The sequence below is a fragment of the Panicum hallii genome, chromosome 9, assembly GCF_002211085.1.
Source record: "Panicum hallii strain FIL2 chromosome 9, PHallii_v3.1, whole genome shotgun sequence".
In the NCBI taxonomy this organism is placed as follows: Eukaryota; Viridiplantae; Streptophyta; class Magnoliopsida; order Poales; family Poaceae; genus Panicum; species Panicum hallii.
In genome coordinates, this window is record NC_038050.1 from 68963993 (window position 1) to 68987107 (window position 23115).

The 23115-nt window shown below is 54.0% G+C and overlaps 4 protein-coding genes and 1 non-coding gene across 7 annotated transcripts; 1 reads left to right on the forward strand and 4 right to left on the reverse strand.

The window, feature by feature from the left end:
• Positions 1-605: 605 nt before the first annotated feature.
• Positions 606-678, reverse strand: TRNAF-GAA. Its single transcript has one exon. It is a non-coding gene; the product is annotated as a tRNA-Phe (tRNA).
• A 3429-nt stretch (positions 679-4107) lies between these two features.
• Positions 4108-7050, reverse strand: LOC112878018 (protein indeterminate-domain 2-like). 2 transcript variants are annotated; one of them, XM_025942403.1, is made up of 4 exons: positions 6670-7050; positions 6151-6547; positions 5791-6029; positions 4108-5215 (listed from the first exon to the last, which is right to left on the reverse strand). In XM_025942403.1, the coding sequence occupies exons 1-4, from the start codon at positions 6869-6871 to the stop codon at positions 4329-4331; spliced, it is 1725 nt and encodes a 574-aa protein (XP_025798188.1). In that variant the 5' UTR covers positions 6872-7050; the 3' UTR covers positions 4108-4328. The 2 variants fall into 2 exon arrangements, with proteins under 2 accessions (XP_025798188.1, XP_025798189.1); XM_025942404.1 differs by having other exon boundaries at positions 6623-7049.
• Positions 7051-12097: 5047 nt separating this feature from the next.
• Positions 12098-17494, forward strand: LOC112874529 (COP9 signalosome complex subunit 4). Of its 2 annotated transcripts, none has more exons than XR_003225000.1 (14): positions 12098-12416; positions 12505-12656; positions 14146-14249; positions 14342-14402; positions 14472-14564; positions 14648-14748; positions 15047-15155; positions 15674-15718; positions 15815-15883; positions 15967-16058; positions 16142-16184; positions 16610-16669; positions 16758-16863; positions 17055-17289. XR_003225000.1 is itself a non-coding variant. In XM_025937901.1 (14 exons), the coding sequence occupies exons 1-14, from the start codon at positions 12281-12283 to the stop codon at positions 17127-17129; spliced, it is 1200 nt and encodes a 399-aa protein (XP_025793686.1). In that variant the 5' UTR covers positions 12098-12280; the 3' UTR covers positions 17130-17494. The 2 variants fall into 2 exon arrangements, 1 of the variants encoding a protein (XP_025793686.1); XM_025937901.1 differs by having other exon boundaries at positions 16804-16863; positions 17055-17494.
• A 28-nt stretch (positions 17495-17522) lies between these two features.
• LOC112874527 (vicilin-like seed storage protein At2g18540) lies at positions 17523-20554 on the reverse strand. Its single transcript, XM_025937899.1, has 5 exons — positions 19765-20554; positions 19479-19669; positions 19300-19380; positions 18867-19214; positions 17523-18766 (listed from the first exon to the last, which is right to left on the reverse strand). The coding sequence occupies exons 1-5, from the start codon at positions 20228-20230 to the stop codon at positions 17696-17698; spliced, it is 2157 nt and encodes a 718-aa protein (XP_025793684.1). The 5' UTR covers positions 20231-20554; the 3' UTR covers positions 17523-17695.
• Positions 20555-20726: 172 nt separating this feature from the next.
• Positions 20727-22717, reverse strand: LOC112874528 (polyol transporter 5-like). The gene is made up of 2 exons (XM_025937900.1): positions 22481-22717; positions 20727-22405 (listed from the first exon to the last, which is right to left on the reverse strand). The coding sequence occupies exons 1-2, from the start codon at positions 22605-22607 to the stop codon at positions 20961-20963; spliced, it is 1572 nt and encodes a 523-aa protein (XP_025793685.1). The 5' UTR covers positions 22608-22717; the 3' UTR covers positions 20727-20960.
• Positions 22718-23115: the final 398 nt, after the last annotated feature.

Below are 23115 nucleotides of genomic sequence, written 5' to 3' on the forward strand. Positions count from 1 at the left end.
GAGGTGCTCCGGAAGGCGGCGGCGCCGGGGGCGGGCAAGGACGGGCACGAGCACTCCCTGCCGGCCGTTCGCCATGGTCGCCGCCGCTGCTGCCGGCACCAGCGCCACGAGGAGGCCTCGTGGGACCGCCTCGACATAACGCCGACGGCCGAGTACGTCCATCTGCGCTCTGCTCTGCCTCAGCGTCGCCGTCGCGTGCGGTTCACCGATTGATTGCCGGTGGTGGGTTTGTGCGTGATGAGTCACTGATGATCTCCCACTGGCGGCAATTAAAAACTCCTCGAGAGGACGCCGCGTTTGATGCCGCTTGCCGCCGTTTCCTCCTCGTCGGCAGTTTAGTGTTTGGCCCAACTGGGAAAACTGCTAGTCAGTTTGCGTTGGATCTTGTTTGTCCACGGGAAGAAAGCCCACAAAGGGATCGGTTGCAGCTCGCTTCGATCATGGGCCGGCCCGGCCCAAGAAAAACGAAATCGCACTCATCAGCTATTCAGCCAGCAAAAAAAAAAGAACCACCCAAACTCAGGAAGATCTGGGCTGTAACCATCAAGATTTTCATGTGAAATATAAATCCGGTTTCTTAAAAAGTAAAGATAAAAGATAAAACATGCGGTGAGCGTGGATCGAACACGCGACCTTCAGATCTTCAGTCTGACGCTCTCCCAACTGAGCTATCCCCGCTTGATGGGTACCTCAACAACACTTACCTATTAATAGGTAAGTGTGACCTTCTTCCTACTGGCCACTCAGCCGAACTCTTAGGTCAGGCTAGTAGCTCCAAGTTCCAAGACATCGATCCAACTAGTACGAGAGTACATTGCTCCAAGGTATCCAACGGCCCGGTGCTTTCTTTGCCGTGGGGAGCCTAGCGTTCTTGCTTTCAGTGCAGATCTGCAAGAATGCATCTATATTGAGTGTGTGTGTGTGTGTGTGTGTGTGTGTGTGTGTGTTTCCTATTGTAACTTGTAAGCCTGTGTTGACGGACTTCCGCACGCAGTAGTACGTCTCGCTCTCACCCGAAGTCGTTCCTGACGACGAAATTCTAGGGACTCACTACTGAGGGTGGGGCTCTTCACGAGGTACTGAACCTCCAGTGCAGACCCCCTGCCGTTTCCACGATGAGCACGCGAGGAAATAGTGCAGGAAGCTGCGACATCGGCGGGTCACTATTGCCGGCCCTGATCCGGCACGCCGACGGAGCGCCCCCGCCGAACGGAAGACCAGGCCACAGTAGCCGGCGGCAGCAGCGCCGCACGTATCCGTCCGTCCAGGTCCCGGCGCCCAGTACATGTAACGTCTACACGTCCAACCAAACGCGCACGTACGGCTGGTCGCCGGAGGCGCCGGCCGCCGGCCGCAGACGGGCACGCACGGCAATAACTCCGGCACGTGGGCATGGCCGGGTGGGCCTGCCGGCCGGGCGCATGATTCCAGCGTTCACTGGTTCTCTCACGTACTGTTCCCCTGCTCGCTCGCTCGACGCGATCGATCCCCTCCCACTTGACGTCGCGGGCAGGCAGGGGCCAGACGGGGGGGACGGCATTCACGTCGAGCTGACGCGTTTGACCGGACGAGGGCCAGTCCCAGTCCCAGTACTGGTACGTCACAGGCTGCATGTGAGTGCTGCCAGCGCCCCGTGCGCCGAGCGCGCACGCGTCCGCGACGCGCCAGGACGTCGCGCGTTCCGGTGACCGCCGACCGCCGAAGGGTGGCCTCTGGCCTGGCCGCAGATGGAGTTGAGGAGCCGCGGGGTTGTCTGCGCCGTGCCGTGCGCGCGCGTGCGCCAACGCCCAACACTCCAGCATCCTCCCGTCAGCGCGGCCGGATTACGCGCGTTCCGTGTCCCCGACTCGGAGCGGGAAACCGGGAGCTCGGATCTGAACTCTGAAGCAGTCGTTCGTCTCCGCACGCGACGGGGACCGTCGTGTAGGGGCCTGGCCGCTGGGGCTAGCAAGCAACCAGTGCGGCGGTTCGCGAATCGCCGGACCCGGGCCAATCCTTGTCGCGCGTCCAAACAAGGGCGCGTGGGGGTACCCCCTGTCCTGGGTTCAGCGCTCGGCCACAAAAACTGACTCCCGGTCGCTGACCGCCCTCTGAGTGAGCATGTCTGGAACGGGCACGCGCCGGCAGGGTGACCCACGCCTTATGACCACGTTCCGGAACGCAGCGCCGAGTCGTCTGATGAGGTCTGAACACTTCGCGCCCGCTCCCGTCCAGTGGCGGCGCCTGCGCGGTCCGTGTTCTACTAGGCGCCGCGCCGGCTGGCCGTGGAGCGGGCCAACGCGCGCTGAAATCCGGGGCGACGGTGACTGTACGCTGATGGAACCTCCGGTCCCCGTCACGCGCCCTAGGGCGCTTACGGACAAGATTGACAGCCGTCGGAGTGTTCTTGGTCTCTCGGAGCTGATAATGGAACACCTACCAATAGTAAATATGACAATACCTCGCTGGTCTGCTTACAGAACATTTACGAGGACTGAAGTACCAACCCTTTGTGTAGCTCGCATGTACGCTCCCTCTTTCTCTGGTGCCAGCGTACATGGCTACTCGCCTCCAGCCATCTCTCATGGCCTTCACCATTGTATCCGCCATTGGGTGGGTTCTTTTTTTGTATTTTTAATTTAAGGCAACCCAGCCGAAACTTTATTTGCTCGGTGTGATTCTTTTGTTCGCGCCATGGGTCTTGCCGCAATTGCTGGTTTGCAAAGAAAGTATCTTTGTCAGTACTTGCGCCGAAAAATACTTCTCCTGACATCATGACAATAAATTGCTCTGAGTGCGGCTGCTCCTGCTGGGCAGAAATGCCGGGAATACCTGATCAGTGATGTGAGCTCCCGCGGACAATTGTTCCCTTCCACGGCATAACCACAAGCCAGATTGGAGTCGCGCCAGATCGAGCAAACGAGCATGAATGCAACGGGTCGGAGTCGCGCCACTCGCCGCCCCACCTTTGCCTCCTTCAGCCACCCACCCGCGCAGTCCGGTCTGCATCTCACTGCAGGGATTCAAAGTAGGCAGCCGATCACAGGCCGCGAACCGAGTACAGGCACAGCGACCTGCCTCGCACATGCGGCGCACGCGAAAAGTCTGCGTCTCCGGCCGGCGCACACACTAGTTGAAAGCAATCCAACGAGTACTGACTACTGACTACAGAGGCGGTCGAAAGCGCTGTGGCCTGCCACTCAAAAGGCATCCATGAACCACGATCCGTCCAGCAGCTAGTCAGCTACCTCCATGATTCCAAACGGGCAAGAGCAAGAGCAGCGCCACGAGAGCAAACGAAGTCCATGAGCACAGCACGAGGCGGCGGTCGTATGAAGACGATGTGCCCCCGTCATTTTCTGCTGATTCACACACGCCGCCCGTTCCCTCCGCTTGCTTGCGCATCGCCGATTGCGATACAACCTCGTCATTTCATGACAGAGACGACGCATGGTTCGCTGCCTCTCGCAATTTCTGCTGGTCGAACCACTAATTGTTCCGTGTGAGCACGACCTGTCTCTGTAGAGTTGTTCATCCCTGATTTCTCTCTACACTGCCGCAGTCGTTGCTGCTCCGGACCATGACATGCCAAGCAATCTTACCAAATGTTCAGACGTCTGTGTTCTGCCACGGTTGTTCTGAAAGAAGTTAACCGCCAGTCAAGCTGCTGGTAGTACTAACGTACTAGGATGCTGCAATAATCATCAGAATCTGGAGGCCTAAACAAAGAAGCGGTCAGCGGTCGATGGAGTCATGGGGCCAACCACCTCGAAAGAATACACTGCTACACCAATGTGATAACCTATTAAAAGCAGATACCGGAGACACATGCATGCACCTGCCGCCACAGAGAACCGTCATTGATATAGGGAGAAACCGTGCCGTGAGGAACGGTGTCAGTCTGATGACACGGGGAGCCAGCCTGAATGTTCATCATCACCTGTTGCGGAATCGTGTCCCAGGCGGCACCGATTCCCATTTAATTTCGCGATCCACTTTTGGGTTGCCCCCAGCGCCGGGCTTAAATGCCGATCAGGCGATGAGGCAGTGATCAGCTAGACGACAAGCGCATGGAAGCAACCGGGAAGAGACAAGGGCGGGCGACAAGGGCGAGAGGAGAGCAGAACAGAAAGAACTGGGACGAAGATGATCCTTTCAGCTTACTCGCTGTGACTTGGTACCAAAGCTAAAAAGAAACAAAAGAACAGCGAGAACAGACAGCGGAAGAGACTGCTAGCTGCTAATCGAACCTGGCTTCTACTGTTTGTTGTTTCCTCCGACGATCCTTCCTTTGCCCAGAATCACAGCGCTTGGGTTGGGGTTCGCTACTTGCTAGCTAGCTAGTGTTGCTACAGGATGGGCGAGGTACTCGGATTCCTCTCCCACGGCGTCGCCTGCGGGCCACGGCCGCCGACGAACGTCTCGGCGGCGCCGGCGCCGGTCCCGGCCATCCCGACGGCGCCGCCGATGGGCTGCATGAACACGGGGAGCCCTCTGCTTGCCGACGCGCCAGTCGGGCTCATCCCGAGCCCCAGGAAGTCCAGGGTAGCCGGCTTGCCGCCGAACAGCGACGACTGGCCCATCATGAGCTCCGGCAGGCACACCGGAGCGCCGGTGGAGTCATACGGCAGGCCGAGGCCGAGCCCGGCCGAGAGCATCGGCGCCGGCTCCTGCTCCAGCCGCGGGGGCCATTGCTGCAGCGACGTCTCCGGGAGCGACAATTGCATGGCGTCGTGGTGGTGCTGCTGGCCGGACGACGAGGACCCCGGCGATGACGAGGAGGCGTCGAGGCCCAGCCCGCGGAGGAACGAGGAGGTTGACGACGTGGCGCCCATCTGCGCGGCCTTCTGGAGCAGCGCGGTGGCGGACATGTGCGGCGACGGGGACGGCGGCGGCGGCGGCGCAAACTGCTGCCGGTCAGCGGTCACTGGTGCCGAGAAGATTGAGGACGACGCGTCCGTGGCAAGGCACAGTGATGGGGGCTTGGCCGCCAAAGCGCGCTCCGGGCGGCCAACCCCGCCACCGAGGTCCGGGAACTGCGGCGATGGGGCCATCGACGACGGTGCGAACATGCCGCCCATCAGGCTCTGCGATGTCCCCGCGACGCTGCTGCTGCTGCTGCTGGCGCTGACATTGGTAGCTGTGACCGAAGTATGCGAAAGCACCGGCACCGCCGCCGCCGGAGAGGGCAGCGGCGGCGCGAACTGAGTGGGCTCAGGCGCATTCGTCTCCGGCTCTGCATGCATTGCAACAAAGCATTAGCAAATCACGAGCAAGGACTAGATTCAGACCGGATTGATTAGTGCAAAAAAGCGCTAAAAGCCCGAGCAGTAAAGACAGATGCAGAAAGCAGCGAGCGCCATGATGGGATCTTTTCCATGTGTTCGTGGGCGCACTTTTTTATCATCTGATTCAATGTTCAGAAAGCCGCGGTGGATGTCGTGATCAGAAGAACCTTTGCATGATCCCAGAAAGAAACCAAGAACAATCCAGCCCCGCGGCCCCGAGATTTCGCCGCCTTCTCCCTCGTGTGAAGTCGTGGGGGCAGCATGTGAGAAATGGTGCGATCGAGTTCCGAGACGCGTGCAAGAACGCAGTGCTTCACCCCGGCTCTGGGACAAGGTCGCATTTTTTTTAGCCCTCCCAGATCCTGACAAAAACCATCGGAGAGACCTTCTCCTTCCATCTCCCCCCCCATGACATTCCAAACCCAAACATGCATTGAAGGTGTACTGCTACAAGGACTATCGAATTTGACCACAATAAGACAAGGGCACAGCTAGAAGATGATAAGGATAGAAGTGGACTGACCATTACGTTGCTCCGCACGGTGAGGCGGCGCAGGCGCAGGCGGCGGCGGGGGCGGCTGCTGCCTCAGCGGCGCCGGCGAGGCAGGTACGGCCTCCTGAGTTGGCGGCGCAGCCGGTGGCGGACCGACGGCGGCCGCCGAGCCCCCGTCCTCCTCGGCGGGAGGCACCTCCGCGCGCGCCTTGGCGCTCTCCTCGGCGAGCGCGTCGCAGAAGGCGCGGTGGGTGATGAAGCTGTCCCTCCTGCATCGTGCGCACGGCGAACCCCAAGTCAGTCAACGGAATTGGTGGGTGGAGGAGCAATTGATGAGCAGGGAGGGGGACCGGAGAGGAGAGCAAATTGAGGTGGTGTGGCCGGACGGACCTGGAGAAGAGGGTGCCGCAGTCGCAGCGGTACTCCCGGGAGCCGCAGGTCTTGACGTGCGCCTTCCAGTCCGACTGCACGGCGTACTTCTTGGAGCACTTGTCGCACTTCCACTTCTTCTCGCCGTGCTTGCGGCAGAAGTGCTTCTTGATGCCGGTGAGGTCGCCGAGCGCGCGCGAGGGGTCGTGGTGCACGCAGCTGGGCTCCGGGCAGACATACACCCGCTTCCGGGCCTCCTTGCCGCTCCGCTGCCGCAGCTTCCACGGCAGGTTGTGGCCCCGGCGGTGGAGCTGCAGGTTCTGGTCCCGCTGGAACCCCTTGTTGCAGATCTCGCACACGAACCGGTTCGTCGCCATCAGCGTCTTGGGCGACAGAGCGATCACCTCCGCGTCAGGATCTGCACCACCGCCACCACCGTCACCCACGGCGCCGTCGCCATCGATCACGACAAAGAGCTAGACCCGGCACGCACCTCGGACCACTAGACGACGACTAAACAAAATAGAAAAGATCAATCACCTGGCATGCCGGGGAGGGCACGCTTCTTCTTGGCGGGCGGGCCGGGCGGCGGGAGCTGCGCGGCCCCGCCGGAAGCCGACACGGCCGTCGTGGGCGTCGCCTCCACCTCCATACCGGAATCTTCGCTCCCGCAGAAAGGTCCGTGGCCGAGAGGATCGCAGCGCACTCTACCGGAGCCCACGAACCGAGCAGCCGCGAGCATAAAAAGCGCGGGGCGGCGACGGCCGCGGCGGCAACCACCGGTCGTCGCCGGCTGGTTCGCTCCGCCTGGGTGCTTGTGAGGGAAGCAAGCTAGGGATGGCGGCTGACGAGAGCGCGAGCGCGCGCGCGAGAGAGAGAGAGAGAGGAGGGGAAGGGTGGGAGCAGCCGCAGAAGCCGCTAAAAAAGACGGGGGATAAGGAACGGAAGGGAAGCCAAGAGAGAGAGCGCGGTGGCATTAAGTCTGGGAAGGTGAGCTCACCGGGGCGGTGAGGGGTGCCGTGTAGCGATCTCCGCCGTACACGTGGGCGCAGGCGGCGGACGGGATGGGCATCTCCGCTAGTGGAGTCAAGCGGGGCGCCCAGCCCGGCAGGCGCCTTGTCGTGTAGCGCGGGGGCTAATATTCCTCGGGTTTTCGGCGATTTTTCCTTTTCTTTTTGAGGGAGGGTTGTTTCGGGCAGGCGGAAAAGGCTGGGGGCGAGCACTGTTTGCGGAGAGTGATCGAGCGCGCGTCACCCTCAGCTTTGATTGCGTTGCTTGTGATGGAATTCTGGTGCTTGTGCTGGTGCCTGGTGTACCGTCAGCTCGTAAAGCAACTACTTGCCCCTCCTCGCGTCCATGTGCGGTTTGGTGAAAGAGCATGATGCGACCGTCTTATAGCCACACTTGTGATTCGTATTCCCAACTTGAGAACATGTTTGAATTTGGTTTCGGTTTGGTATGTCATTTTCAAATCTGCCTTACATTCAACTACTGCGGAAGACTACTAGACTAGTGCTTCCAAGTCGAGGACGACGACGTACGTGGGTCGGACGATGGGGATAAGCTGGGCTACCGGGGGCGCCGCCGCCGCCGCCCGCCGGGTACATCAGTATCCGAGAGACGGAGAAGGGCAGCAGCAGCAAATAGCTAGGACCAGCGAAGACGGTTGCTTACAATGGCGCAAGTTTATCCAGGATCCCGGCAGCCTCGACATCTTGACGTAAGAGCACGAGGGGTTCTGGGCATCGCCATCCAAAGAGGACGGCTGTTTTGTCTCGTTTCCCACGAGTTTTGGTTTTGGCCGGACTGCGATCAAAGGGGATCGCTGGGGGAACGGCATCTTATTACTTCCACGGCGTTCATCTGCTTGGTTGCCTGGATGACCGCTGCTTTTTTGTTTGGAGTATGTCGGGGCCGTGCTTCAACTGCATATAGCTTTCTGCAGCAAGCAAAGTAAGGGTAGTTTTTTCTCTTTCCTGATCTTTTCTTATGGCGCTTCAGTATTGTACGTGCTCCATATCCGTACGCCATCGCCGGTGTGTTATAAATAAAAGAGCAAAGAGCAAAGCAGAAAGGCGACCTGTGAAAGCTAAAAACCTTACGTATTGTACTACTGAGAGGCGTCTCAAATCTTTTTTCTCATTGTGATACGGCCTCTCACTTTAGCAGATACCATGTGGACGGTCTCTTCAGACAAAAGGTCCAAGCAGCATATCGCATCTTGACTCCAGGTCCAAACATATTTGATGTTGAGCATGCACTTGCACAAAATGAAGTTCTACATTTAAAAATTGCACGGCCAAAAACTCAAAATCGAACACAGACTGTTTCGTTCAAGTTAGGTCCTGCCTCGATCGAAGCCAGGTTTAACTGCTGCATTGTAAAAACTGAATCGTTAAAAGCTAGAATGTAAAAGATAGGTGTTTGCATCTGAAAAGCTACATTGCTGTTTTTATGTGTCAACAGTTCCCATCCTTTTTTAAAAAAAATAGTCAATGGTCTATAACGTCTATAGTGCTTATTTTGGTCCTTTTGCAGTATGCGGTCGGCAAAGATAAAGAAATACAACTTGTGAGATTGTCACTGTCTGGAATTTTTGTAAAAAGAAAAGAACAGACTGAAAGCTAGGCAGGTACTACCGAAGAATGCAACTCTCACCTACCGAGAAGATAAATAATTTCAAATTTAATCAAATCTATACAAAATAGTATTTATTTATGTTGCAAAATAAATAGTATTAGATTAATTATGTAATATATTTTTATACTAAATTTATTTGAAAATACAAATATTACTGATTTTTTATAGATCCGATCAAATTTACAATTATTTGACTCCTTCGAAAATAAGAGTTGCATTCCTTTTAGAATAGAGGTCGTTAAAAGTCCACGTTCTGGGATGGAGATCAAGTACGGAGTAGGGCCTTACAGTGATCAAGTCTCTGTCTCTTTGCATGATTGCATCATTAGAAAGTATAAAATAAAAAAAAGCAGCAACCATTTAGACACAAACCACACCTCGCACTCGTAGCTTCAGGAAAAGAACAGATCGAATCCAACACGTCCAGAGTTTTTATAATCGGAGCGGCCAAAGCCTACGGCGTAGCGCTTGAAGACGATGTGCCTGGGCACCCCACTGGCACCGCCGCGAAGCTGGCTGAGATGACGCGGCGGAGGAGGCAGATACGACCAAAAGGGCCGGCATGGGTTCTCTCCTCCCGGGGCGTCGCCATCATCCCACCCATTGACTAACGCGGCTGGCTCGCCTTTCCTCCGTCCGATCCTTCCAGCTGGATTTCTCTATCGGGTTTAGCTCAGTAACCGCTCTGGGAGAGTGTCGTTGGGGGCAGGCAGGCGGGTTAGCTTATCGTAACCACTTATCTTAATTCTTAACGTGTTGCTGTCTGCCTACTCCGTCAGAGCGCGGCGCTGATCGGCGGCACCGTCCGCCGGCGACGCTGACCGGTGGGGCCTCAGGGACGGCCTGGCCCACCTGGTGGTGTTGGGAGTTCGGGAGAAGCAGGGTTCTGGAAGTGTTCGCCTTTTCGTTTGGTGGTGCGATTGTGAACCGGCTCCTTTGTCAGCATCTGCTTATTTTAAGCGTTTGATTTGGTCTGCGTGTTTGTTTATCGTGGATGGACAGGGAGGATTCGGAGTCTGTTCAGCGATTTGCGGCGTTGATGATTAATTAAAGAGGAAACGGTGCGGTGAATCTTGGGAAGTGCTCGACGCACATGCGTGTTACGTAAATCACATAGCGCGTAAACAAGGTGGTAGCTCTGACTGTAGCCTTTTTGGCCCATCACTCTCCTCCCCGGGTTTTTTAGGAGTACCGGGGGCACCGGCTGATGGATCCTCGTGTCCCAGGATGCGTCGTGCAATGGTCTGGCCGGCAAAGCGTAGACGGGATATGTTCTTTTTTTCCTTTTTTTTTGGCGAAATGAGTTATAGCAGATGTCAATCCATATCCCATGGGCACGCTTGCAGGTTGCTCACGCACCCCATGCCGTCAATTTGGGCATGCAGTTTTGCTCTGACCAATTGATGCGAGCGTACGCCAGCGTGTCCGAATTCCAGGCATCGTCGCGCTTGTCGGCTTGTCACTTGTAAACGTGCACACATGAAGATAAGGTGGCGTGATCTCATATTAACCTTGTTTGGTTAACCGTAATGCTGCCCGTAGTTTTTTTTTTTGGTGCGGTTACCTTTCGTAATCATGTCAGGTGGCAAAGGCGTCCTTCCCATCTCAGGTAACACCTCGCGTAGCCTCGCTGTTCTTGCAGCCTGCCACGCCCAATCGCCCATGCCTGCAGTTGTCCGCCAAAACTGATGGGTCGTACCTGAAAGCCTTTCCTGGGTTCTTTCCCACATTTCTGTTCTTAGAAAAAGCTTCAGCTGGAGGGGCAGGAGAGCTCGCGGAGAGCCGAGTCCATCGAGAGACACGATTTCGTAATAACTTGGGGGGGGGGGGGGGGGTCCCGATCCACCAACTCGATTAACTCCACCTCACTCGTGACTCGTCAGTGTTCTGAATTAGTGGCAAAGTGATAGCCCCCTCACCTCACCTACTGCAAAAACTTGACCCGAAAACAATCATATCCGGAAAGACACTGGCTCTGGCTATGCTGGTATCACTCGCCGGGCCTTTCCGGCGCGCTACCGACGGCCACCGTTCTTGGCAAACTTGTTCGCCCTGAACGAATGGTTTGCAACTTGTTACGGCACACCAGTCCGTCCCAGCGGTCTCGCCTTGTGCCAATGTTTGGCTGGCACGGTTACAGTGTACTGTACGCAGACTGCTGGTGAGCAACGGGCTGCTTCGACTGATGACTCTCTGAGCTTCTGGTGCGCGCACGCGCCTGAATTTCCTGCCTGGGTTGTCACCGATCATCAGATGCTTCTGCGTGCTGCTGCTGCCGTCTCCGCCGGGGGGCACTGTAGTGTAGGAGCACTAGCCTGCGCCCGTCTGCCAGTTGCTCCCGCGGGGAGGGGGGGCTCGGGCCGTGCCACGGGCCGATGGCGCGGGAGCAGGGCGGGGGTCGCATTGAACTCGCCGGCGAGGTGATTGGAGCCGTCGCTGCTTCTGCCGCCGCGTGCTGGACGGGGCGGCTGGTCCAGGAAGCCAGCGAGAGCCTAGAGATGGGTGTGGGCATGCACATTGATGCGGTTTCGCGCTGGACAAGGAAGCGTGCAGCTTTTATCGGGGCCGAGGAGTTATGAGGCGGCCGGCGACGGGCCAGCAGGTGGAGTGGTGGTGGTGGGTGTGTCGGATTCCTTCACGGGCGCAGCCTCGCAGGTGGTACCGGCAGCCGGAATTAACTGCCTGTTGGCCGCCCGTATCGGCGGTCGTCGTTCAGCTATACGGCGCTGGTGGTGGCTGTAGTACATGATTGAAGACGGCTTTGCGATCGTACACCGACTCTACCCGGAACATTCCAACCTTGTAGTATTTCTGCAGTTAAATTTGCCACTTCAGTTCCTTCAGGTTTTATAGTGTTAGCGGCCACATGGTATTTAAGGATCTAATCACTACGGCACCTTTTTCTGTTATACCGCCTGCCATTTTGTTGGGATAATACATTGGCAATGTGTTTTTATATTTGAATACAGATATAAAGACATCGAACTTGTGTCAGATAAAATAAAGTACTTGTTAGACAAAGGACTTGTTCTAATGAAACGAAATAAATCATTTGTTTTCAAACGAAAGAAATATTTTAGTTAGAAAAGAAAATTCTATAACATCACTGCAAGCCGAAACATATGCAACTTTTCCTTTCTCTTTGCATTCACGCATTCAACTCTTTTTTTTTCTCGGGAGGAAATTGTTTCTTGATTCAGGCCGTTCGAATGGGCCAGGAAGTAGCTCATCTTGTGCGCGAATCTGAACCCAACAGAAATATATTTGAGCGAAAGCTAGGCCCAGCCAAAAAACCGGCCCAAATATAAAGGAAGCCCGTATCATCAATTCCATCATCCGACGACTCGACTCTTTCCGCAAAACCCAACAGTTCTAGAACTCCTCCTTCCCTAGCCACCATCGCCGCAGATCGAGCCCCAAAACCCTAGCTCCCCCTCTCCGTCTCCGTCGCCGGCCACACCCTTCAACCCCCTTCCCTCCGGCTACCTGCGCCAGGGGGACGCACGAAGCCATGGACAGCGCCCTCGCGAGCGCGGCGGCGATCGCCGACCAGCGCCAGAAGATCGAGCAGTACCGCCACATCCTCGCCTCCGTCCTCTCGTCTTCTCCGCCGGACATCGCCCAGGCCAAGCGCTTCCTCGACCACAGTAATGCGCTATGATCTAACCCTAGCTGTAGATTTTTGGAGATTTTGCTCTCTTGTGGCTTAAGTTGTGGGAATTGGTGTGATTGCAGTGGTGTCGGATGAGGTGCCGCTCGTGGTGTCGCGGCAGCTGCTGCAGACGTTTGCGCAGGACCTTGGGAAGCTGGAGTCCGACGCGCAGAAGGAGGTCGCCCACTACGCGCTCACGCAGATCCAACCGCGCGTGGTCTCCTTCGAGGAGCAGGTAGGACAACTTGGTTTCACCCTGCGAATGCTATTTTAAATCCCAGAAAGTACTATTTTAGCTTCTACACATCGAACTGATAGCTTACTGCAATTGGTTGACTGAACTCTTTTAGAATGCTAAATAATTATGTGTTATAATGATTTGGGAATTTGAATAACGTTAGTGAAGTGTTAACGCAACAGTTGAAGCGGCCCCATTATGCTAGCCACCATTATTTCTGTATTCTTAGTTTCCAAAATAAAGATATAACAAGTTTTAGGGCCAGGGGGATGCTCTCAAATTTTCCAGCCTTACCCGCCATTTTTTATAGTTTGGTTGATGTTAGGTATAGATAGAAAGGCCTATTGACTTGGTGTATCCTCTGTGAATCTACTCATATTTATTGATCTAGTAAACGGTGAAATTTTAGGAATACAGATAATGGATGTATAGTAAATTGTGGTGTTCGTTTGGGGTTTTGTTTTGTTTTCTGTGGCCACATTTCCACTTTCTGCAAATTCGTTGCTGCATTAATCCATCCGTTTTCTTGTTCTTCATAACCGTGTCTTTTAACAATTATGGTAAGCACTACACAGGAGATTGGTGCTATCACATGATACATGCTCATGTGCATTCATATGGAAATACATGCATGGGTAGATTACTCTTTTGCGTTATTGTTAAATTGTTCTACTTGTGCAAGTTGTAATTTATACTTTATGGAAGAGCCTGATGTGTGTCTAGCTGTCGGATGATGTTATTTTTGCGATCAATTTCCTGCTTAACCATAACAGCCACACCGTGTCTTTATAAAAGTCAAAAAGAAAAAGAAAAGGAATGATGTCAATTACCTCAATGACACCACCCCCAGGTAGGGAACCCCTGCTAGCTGTGTGTGCCTAGGAATCCTGGGTGCTCAACCTGTGGTCGTTGTCCTGAATCAGGTTCAGATCGTGCTGTTAGGCTATCCCCCGTTTCCCTCTTTTCTTTGGCCTTGGGCCGGACTATCCGTATTTCCGTTTTAAGTAATGGAAATGGGGCGCGCCTCGTGTCGAAAAAAATTTACCTCAATGACACCTTATTTTGTTCATCATCCTCTATAAGTTGCACTGAAATCTTTTTGTGAAGTGGTGTTTACTTGGCACGTCCTGATCTATGCTATCACAATGTCAATGATAGAAGTCAATGGAATTTGTCTGCATGTAAAGAAGTTAGGCTTTGAACTTGTAAACATTAGATCTGTTTGATGTTAAAATCTGCAGTGGAAAAACATCAATAATTTGGTCCAGAATTCTAGTAGCATTCATAGAATGAAATTCTCCAGTCGTTTTGTGCTACTGTACTAATATGTTATCGATTTCTACAAGCACTCGTAATATTTGTTTCTATATGTTTGGTGTCTTTGAGATAACTTGTGGCTCACTATATGAAAGACCTTTGTTTGGTGAGTTGTAGGTATTTACTATAACAATTTTTATATCTAATTTGGCTGATTATTCATCCACAGGTTGTAGTGATTAGAGAGAAGCTTGCAGAACTATATGAGTCTGAACAGCAGTGGTCAAAAGCAGCGCAAATGCTTAGTGGGATTGACTTGGACTCAGGGATAAGGTAGAAGCTGGCTTTTATCTTTACTGTTTTCAAAGATATGAATAGAGTTTTACATGCTGAAGTGGTGGTTCTAACCTGTTCCTTTTTATCAGGATGCTTGATGACACCAACAAATTATCCAAGTGTGTCCAGATTGCGCGACTCTATTTAGAGGTTAGCCCTATTTGGTTGTTCAATTGTCAGTGCGTCATGTGTGCTTAACTCTTAATTCTGCATTTTTAGGATGATGATGCAGTGAATGCTGAGGCTTTTATCAACAAGGCTTCATTTTTGGTCACCAACAGTCAGCAGGAAGTTCTAAACTTACAGTACAAGGTTTGTTATTTTGGGAACCTTTTTTTTTTTGCATTTGAGGACCAAAGCCTGATTCTGCTTGATATTTTCCTACATTTTTCAAGGTCTGCTATGCAAGGATTTTGGATCTGAAAAGAAGATTCTTGGAAGCTGCGCTTCGATATTATGATATCTCTCAGATTGAACAGCGCAAGATTGGAGACGAGTAAGAGTTTTTGGCCATACTGAAATATGTTCTGTTCTTTGCAATCTTAAAAAAAATTGTTGTGCATGGTTATCCATTGTCTTGCCGGTTCCTAGTTTCTATTACTTCGAGCTTCATTCTTATGTCTTACTTCATTTATGTATTTATTAATTCATATATAAGCAACGTTTCTATGTTTTGTGTATTGGTCGTGCTTGATTGATTATGCAATATGAGATGGTGATGTTGTTCCCTTATTTTCTTCAAAACCCGCCATAAGTTGTCATTCTGATGCGGCCTAATTTGCATGTGATGTCAGAGAGATTGATGAAAATGCTCTAGAGCAAGCTCTTAGTGCTGCTGTAACGTGCACAATATTGGCTGGTGCTGGTCCACAACGCTCCCGTGTTCTTGCTACGCTGTACAAGGTATTAATTTTGTATGCACATCTCAATGTCCTTGGTTTGTGCGCCAGTACTATCTGACCTCAGCTGTGCTGTATAATTGTGAATAACTGAATACAAGCATACAACTTTCTAGAGACATTGTTTGTAAGTGCTTTACTCAACTTATATCATTTGCGTTGGGCCTATTTATGTCAGTTAGTAGCCAACTTGTGTTGCAGATTTAGCTTACTCTGGTGTAATTGTAATATTGACCTCTGACCTGTCCTCCGTTAAGGGGTGGTAAAGATACCAATTAATCAAGTTTTTAGGTTTGTTCTGGTAACTATGTGTTGGCCTAACAAAAATTCTATCATCTGGTTTGTGGTATATTTAATGCGTAGATATTTTTAGTCACAACTTTGAGGCTGGGATACACTTGTATCTATCATCTTTTTATCTTTTTTCTCAATGTGTTTTGTTTTGCATATTATTCGTCTTATGCAAATCTTGTTTAAATTGTGACTTTGGGATGCATCATAGCTTTATTATGCCCCTTTCAGGATGAAAGATGCTCAAAGCTGAAGATATACCCAATACTGCAGAAGGTTTGTGATATTAGTGTTATCTCCCTAGGCATTATAACTTGGATTGTAATTTCACTTTACTGATAATCTATGTGCTTTCTGTTGTCCAAACTTCAGGTTTATCTTGAAAGGATTTTGAGGAAACCAGAAATCGATGCGTTTGCAGAGGAGCTGAGGCCACATCAAGTTAGCGAACCTCTATACCCTCTTTATGAATAGGAGTTCTTATCTATGATGCCCTTGACAGTTTGTTTTCCATAAAACTACAGAAAGCTTTATTGCCAGATAAGTCCACTGTGCTTGACCGGGCAATGATTGAGCATAATCTCCTTAGTGCCAGTAAACTTTACACAAATATCAGGTGAATTGGTTCTCCTATGGGTACTGAGATTAATTAGGATCTATTTTTGCCAAATTGCTAACCAACCCACCTTATTTCTGCAGCTTTGATGAGCTTGGGACATTATTGGGCATTGATCCAAGGAAGGTAGGTCCCTTTGCTGAGATGTTTGTTACCTTGTAGTTTGATTGATTCCGAAGAGAAAATTGATGCGAAGAGCTAGAAATTATAAAATGTATTATTTTCTCATTTACAAGAAGCTGAGAATGTTTGTTTAGCCTAGCAAGCTTCTAGTCCCAGTATCTGATGATACATAATTACCTGATTGCTTGATTACATCTCTTATATATACATGTTTTCTTAATTAAAAAATGATGTGAATCCTTCAAGTTGCTTGATTACGTAACTTATGTATACTTATTTTTTATTTAAAGAAAAAACACTATATGTAGACTGTATTGAACGTCTTGGTACGGATGTTCATGTCATGGGCATACATCGAATCCAGATTAAAGTGTATGTTTTGGAAATTTCTGAACTTGATTCAATTACCAATACTTTGACACTGTCAGGCTGAGAAGATAGCATCTCGGATGATTTATGAGGATAGAATGCGGGGTTCAATTGATCAGGTACTTGGCATATTCTGCTTTCTTTGAGACTCTTTTTTTATGTTGATGCATGTGGTTTTGCCACAGATTTATTCTTTACTCACTGTAGGGATTGAGCTGTGCTCAACCCGACATTTTTCTGTTGGTTCACATAGGTTGAAGCTGTGATACATTTTGATGATGACACCGAAGAGCTACAACAATGGGACCAGCAGGTAAGTTTGCTGTTCAAGATGTTCGCTCATATTATGTCATGGGAATATGCACAAAACAGAGTTGCACACTTGCACTCACCCGTACCCACATAAAGTCAAGCTTGCATCCACTACCCAACACCAACCAATTTAATTATTATTATCTTGAGAACTATCCAACCTGATGGGGTATTTTTGCTTTATGCCTGCAGATTTCTGGGCTGTGCCAAGCCCTGAACGACATCCTTGACAGCATGTCAAGCAAGGGAATAGCTATTCCGGTGTGAGTCAAGTCTACTCGTCCTGGCGGTGGATGTCCGAGCTGCTTTCACGCCTCCAGAATTGACATTTTGTACAGTTTGCTGCTGCAAATGCTTGTCATGTGCCTTTGGAACCAATCGTTACCATACAATCGTCTGGTGCAAAAGCTGGGGTACAATGCTTGTTCAAGTTCCATGGTCTGGGTATTCAGTAGGTTACGGAGGCAGAACGTGAACACTATACGGGCATACGGCTCTGGAGGATACTGCATCGTTCAACCGTACCTTGCGGTTACTCGTCAGTTGTTTCGCGTACGGTGCGATGCCTGGTAGAATTACGGCACAGGAGCCTTGGAAATGAGAGAGATTTATGCTCAAGTAGCATATCATTACTTGCAAGGAGTAATAATCTCGAGAGACTTTATTTGCTTATTTTACGGTGTGCAGTTCATACATGCAAGTAGGCTACCATATACACCAAAGCCGCTAAACAAGAACGCAGTGAACGCAGACAGCAGGCTACAGGTCGACTGGCCGGCCCTCTACGAGCGAGGACCCCATTTATTTGTACGTGACAACGGCTAGAGCACTGCTCAGCCACTCAACGTGCCAACACGGTAGCGCTTCTTCATCAGTTTCTTGGACAAGCGATACGGCCGCTCGTCTCCTCCCTCTTCTTCCTCTTCCCTCTCTGGCTCGTCCCCACGTCCGCCCCCACCCTCTTCCTCCTCCCTCCGCCGTTCCTCCTCTTCCCTTGCCCTTTCTTCCTCCTCCCTCCTCTGCCGCTCCTCTTGCTCTTTCCTTGCCCTCTTCTCTTCCTTTCTCCTCTGCCGCTCCTCTTCCTCCCTCCTATCCTTTTCTTCCTGCTCTCTCCTCCGTTCTTCCTCCTCTCGCTCCTTCCTCTCTTTTTCCTCCTGCTCTCTCCTCCGTTCTTCCTCCTCTCGCTCCTTCCTCTCTTTTTCCTCCTGCTCTCTCCTCCGTTCTTCCTCCTCTTTCTCCTTCCTCTCCCGTTCCTCCTGCTCTCTCCTCCGTTCCTCTTCCTCTCGCTCCCTCCTCTCCCTTTCCTCCTGCTCTCTCCTCTCTTCCTCCTCGCGCTCCCCCGGTCCCTTCCCTCCCCCTTCCTCCTCCTCCTCCCGCCGCCTCTTCTCCTCCGCGGCCTTCTCCTCCAGCTCTTCGGCGCACGAGATGCACGACAGGATCGTCGAGTCCCGCTGCGCGGACAGCAGCTTCTCCACGGCGGTCGAGTTCGTCTGCCCCAGCGACAGGGCCAGCACCTCCTTGCCGACGGCCTGCAGCACCGACCCCTTCCCGGCCAGGAACTGCGGGTGGTTCTCGCCCATGTGGGTGCTGAACCCGATGAACACGAACGAGTCGTTGTTGAACGACATGTGCGCCATCGGGTGGAACCGCGGCACCACGAACACGTCGCCTTCCTTCACCCGGAACACCGAGCTCCTGCACCGCGCGCCGCCGCCTTCGCCTCCCTCGTCGCCGCGCCCGCCCGGCCCGCCGCGCTCGTCGCCGCGGTGGCCTCTCCTGCTCTCGCCCGACGGCGGGCTGCTGCTGCTGCTGCTCGGGCACACCGTCTGCACGATCCCTGAGCCGTCCGTCACGATGGCGATCTCCGTCGCCTTCGGGTTCCAGTGAGGCCCCACCATCGAGCCCTGCAAATCGATTCGGTGGACAAACGATGCCATTAGCCTGCATTCGAAGTGCTGTTAAATGCATGCGGCAACCTGAAGCTACTCGTGTGCTTTTCATTACCGTGGTCAGGTTCACCATGAACATGCCAATGTTGGAGCCGTGCAGGGCGTCGAGGTCCTTGTTGGTCATCGTCCGGCTCCACCCGTAGCAGTTGTGGACGTCGGGCTTGCCGGAGAAGAAGTTGAACGCCTTGCTCTTGGACTTCTTGTCCTTGCTCTTTCCCTTGTGCTTGTCCTTCTTTTTGTTCTTGTTCAGGAACTCCTCCGGGTCTCGCACTCCCAACAGAGCGTCGACGAGGTCCTCAGTCCAGTTGGCCTTCTCGTCGCCCCCCTTCTCCTGTGGGTTGTAGGGTATAATCGGTGGCGGGGTCTTGGCCGACTTGATCGCTTCCGCCACCTCTCGTTGGACCTTGCAAAGGATGGCGCCGATTAGTTTGCTGATCGTCAGGATCACGTGTACCATATGCAAAACATCATCACAGTTTTTCACTTACCCCAAAACCTCGACGAAGAACTTCTGTTTCGAACCCCTTGAGCAGATTACTGACGCTGGAATAAGCTTCAACCTTTGGCTTCTGTGTTGATGCATACATGTACAATAATCATCACAAGTATGAGCAGATGCATCTCCGGCAGAGTTTAGTTAGAATCATGCAGCGGAAGGAGGTTTTACCCAGGGATCCTCGGCGTTGATGCCGTCGCTGGTGAAGATGGCGTAGATCCGGAGACGCTGTCTCGTGGCGTTGGGGTAGCTCTGGATGTACAGGATGCTGCCCTGCTCCAGGTTGTAGACGTCCCCGCGCTCAACCTCCAGGGAACTCTTTTCACCGCTGTCTTCTTCTATGTACGTCACCTTACCCCGTCCTGTCCCGATGCAAGAATCACAGTTTCAGAATGCTAGTCACATGGATAGCACACTTATGAAGTGCACGGCATTTGTGGATACGGCACCTACGTACCGCTGTGAACGTAGAACACCATGTCAGCGTGCAGCTGCACGGGCAGGAACAGCGCGCCGGGATCCATGGCGATGAAGTGCAGCCGGTACGCCGCGCCCGCCGCGTCGGCCACGTCCACGGCCGTGACCGTCCCGGCCTCGGCGTCCGCCACCACCCTCCGCCTCTCCTTCTCCACCACCCGGCCGCCGACCGCGCCGCTCATCCTCCTCCATCTCCCGTGCTTCCCGGCCGCCGCCGCCGCCGAGACGGCGACCAGAAGCAGGACGAGCCACCGAGCAGTCGCCCCCGCCGCCATGCCCCCCAATCTAGCTTGGCTAGCCACAATCTTCGCTGCCCCCCCCGGCCGGTCCCGGTCTGCGGAGTGGCAGTGGAGCGCTCGGGCCGCTTGATATGCAGCTAGGCCGGGGCCTCTGGGGTGTTGCGGGCGCGCGACGTGTGGGGGCGGTGGCACTGTGTCTCCGTGCATGGGCGAGACGTGGCGAGGTCGCGACGGATGGTGGTGGACGCTGCTGCGCCGTGGCTCCTGAGGTGTGCCCGGCCGCCAGCCACTTGGCCCGGGCTGCGCGGGGAGGTGGACTGCGCGCTGCGTTCGGATATGTCTGGCGGACCGGCACGCCTACGGTGGAAAAGAGGAGCGACAGAACTGGAGAACATGCGTTTTTTGCTATGTGCACGTAATAAGGCCAAGCGGAAGAGCAAGCAAATTTCGGGCCGTCCCGCGGAAGATTGTGGTGTATCCTGTTTGGGCTGGCAGGGATTAAGCCCGTGACCGTCTTCACCAAGAGTTGCGGCCCGAGTTGACATCGCCGGATGAGCGTGCAAGCTCTGCGTCGCCATGGAAGAGACACCAAGCAAGCACACCAAGTTTTTACAGGACATGCTACCTCACACCGTTTCTCTGTTGCACATGTGATGTTTATATACTCGTAATGTAAGCATGATTTGTTTGCAGAGTCGACACGAGCTCCAAAGATTTAGCATGTTTGGTTCAGCCGTTCAAGATTCAGGACTAACTTGTACGAAGGCCTTCTGGGCAGCGCAGGTGCCCAATTTGCCCAGCTCGCCGGCTGACAGACTTAGCTTGTGTTCCGTCCCACACTGACAAATCCGACCACAAATCACCATTATTTCGTGTTATTGATGACTACGGAGTACTACATTATACTTGCGGTTTGGGTCACTCATCAAGTAGCTAGTCACTGTTGACTGCTAGTCAACTCCGCGGACTTCTTCTGCGCGTCACGTTCATCTTCCCTGCTGCTGTCCTGGCCGCCGCCGCCGCCGAAGAGCTGCTCGGTGTCCTCCAAGCTCCTGCCCCTCGTCTCCGGCAGGAAGAAGAACATGAACACCCACCCGGCGGCGGCGACGCCGGCGTAGACGTAGAAGCTCCCGGCGAAGGTGATGGCCTTGTAGAGCGAGATGAAGGACATGGTGATGGCGCCGCTCATGACCCGGTTCATCGCCGTGCCCAGCGCGCACCCCTGCGCGCGCAGCCGCAGCGGGAAGATCTCCGAGCTGTACACCCACGCGATCGGGCCCATGCCGATAGAGAACGACCCCACGAACACCAGCACCGCCGCGATGCTCACGCCCGCCAGCGGCGTCGCCTGCTGCCCCGCGGGGAGCCGGTCGATCGCGTGCAGCGCCGAGGCCAGCGTCACGAGCGAGACCACCATCCCGCCCGCGCTGGTCAGAAGCAGCGGCCTCCGCCCCACGCGGTCCAGGAAGAAGGTGGCCACCAGGATGAACAGCGTCTTGCACGCGCCCACCGCCATGGTGGCGCCCAAGGAGTTGCTGTCCGACTGAAGCCCGGCCTTCTGAAACACACGGGGGCTGTACAGCACCACGGAGTCGATGCCGGACGCCTGCTGGAAGAACTGGAGCCCGAGGCAGGCGATCAATATGCGGCGGACGGGCGGCGTGGGGCGGAGTAGCAGGTCTCGCCACACCCCCTCGCCATGGGTCCCCTTGTTCTTGCTGGCGACGACTACCACGTCGTCGTTGTCATCGCCGACGCCCTCCGGGATGCCGATGGCCTTCTTGATGTCGGCGAGCCGCTCCTCGGCCTCGGCGGGCGAATCGGAGGTCTTGGCGAGCACGCGGCGCGCGTCGCCGATGCGCCCCTGCATAACGAGCCACCGCGGCGACTCCGGCATGGCGAGGACCCCGAGGGCGAGGAAGACGGGCGGGACGGCGCCGACGAGGAACATGACGCGCCAGCTGAGGTGCACGGGGAGGCTGTGGAAGGCGTAGTTGGAGACGTAGCCGAGGAGGACCCCCGTGTTGATGAACACCTCCGGGAAGGACGTGAGCAGGCCGCGCGCGGACGTGGGCGCGACCTCGGCCGTGTACACGGGCGCGATCATGAGCGCGTAGCCGACGCCCACGCCGGCCACGAAGCGCCCGAGCATGAGGACCGCGTAGCTTGGGGCGAGGCCCATGATGAGCGCGCCCGCGAAGAAGATGGCTGCCGCGAGCACCATGGTGTAGCGCCGGCCGATCCAGTCGGACGTCCGGCCCGCCGCGAGCGAGCCGACGAGGGAGTAGATGTTGATGATGCCGGCGAGGATCTCGATCTGCGTGTCCGTGATCTTGAGGTCCTGCTTCATGAACAGCTGCGCCCCGCTCATCACCGAGACATCTGCGAAACGAACGATCAGAACCTGACTGGTGGATTGCATCACACTTCAGTGTGCATGGAATTCTGTATGCGTACCGTAGCCGAGGAGGATGGAGTTCATGGACGCGAGGATGGCGCAGGCGAGAGCGTACTTGTTGAGGGGAGGGCGCTTTGCCGGCGCCTCGGCGGCAGGGATGCCGTCGGAGGCGTCCTGCTTCGACATGGCGAGACGGAGACGAAGCACGGGGTGTGGCTCTCGGCACACACTTGCTGTGTCCGGTGCCACTGTCTCCTTGTTACGGCCGGTCTTCGCTTGCAATATTCTACTCTCCCTGTCCAGCTATATATTGCTATCAGCGAGACAGCGAGTAGAAAAATGCTGTGCCAATCAACGAGGTGGTCTTGACTTGTGGTCTAGGAATCTGGCCCTACTTTGAAACAAATGGCAGCAGGTTACGGAGAAGAGTACGAAACTGTAGCGTGAAAGGCTGTAAAAGGATCTGAAAGAGTGAGCAACTGTGATTGAAACTTGAAACTTGTGTACGATGACCTATCTGTTAGTTTGATCTCCCCGTGGACCAACGGGCCCGATGGGCCTCCTCACCTCTGCGCCCTGATCGAGGGCGCCCAGCTCGTTCCTAGCTGGTGGGCCCCCGTCGCGCTGCGCTATAAAAGGATAGGTGGGGACCAGCGGCACGACACACGAGAATCGCCGCCGCCGCCACCCCACC

Coding starts and splice junctions, on each gene's coding strand:
- LOC112878018 (XM_025942403.1), bottom strand. CDS start 6,871: ATGCTCGCGGCTGCTCGGTTCGTGGGCTCCGGTAGAGTGCGCTGCGAT. Junction 6,548..6,669: donor TGCCCTCCCCGGCATGCCAG/GTGATTGATCTT, acceptor GCGGTGGTGCAG/ATCCTGACGCGGAGGTGATC. Junction 5,216..5,790: donor CCGTGCGGAGCAACGTAATG/GTCAGTCCACTT, acceptor CAATGCATGCAG/AGCCGGAGACGAATGCGCCT.
- LOC112874529 (XM_025937901.1), top strand. CDS start 12,281: ATGGACAGCGCCCTCGCGAGCGCGGCGGCGATCGCCGACCAGCGCCAG. Junction 14,250..14,341: donor GACTTGGACTCAGGGATAAG/GTAGAAGCTGGC, acceptor CCTTTTTATCAG/GATGCTTGATGACACCAACA. Junction 16,670..16,803: donor TGCGGGGTTCAATTGATCAG/GTACTTGGCATA, acceptor TGGTTCACATAG/GTTGAAGCTGTGATACATTT.
- LOC112874527 (XM_025937899.1), bottom strand. CDS start 20,230: ATGCACGGAGACACAGTGCCACCGCCCCCACACGTCGCGCGCCCGCAA. Junction 19,381..19,478: donor TCAACGCCGAGGATCCCTGG/GTAAAACCTCCT, acceptor GCATCAACACAG/AAGCCAAAGGTTGAAGCTTA. Junction 18,767..18,866: donor TCATGGTGAACCTGACCACG/GTAATGAAAAGC, acceptor ATCGATTTGCAG/GGCTCGATGGTGGGGCCTCA.
- LOC112874528 (XM_025937900.1), bottom strand. CDS start 22,607: ATGTCGAAGCAGGACGCCTCCGACGGCATCCCTGCCGCCGAGGCGCCG. Junction 22,406..22,480: donor CTCCATCCTCCTCGGCTACG/GTACGCATACAG, acceptor TTCGTTTCGCAG/ATGTCTCGGTGATGAGCGGG.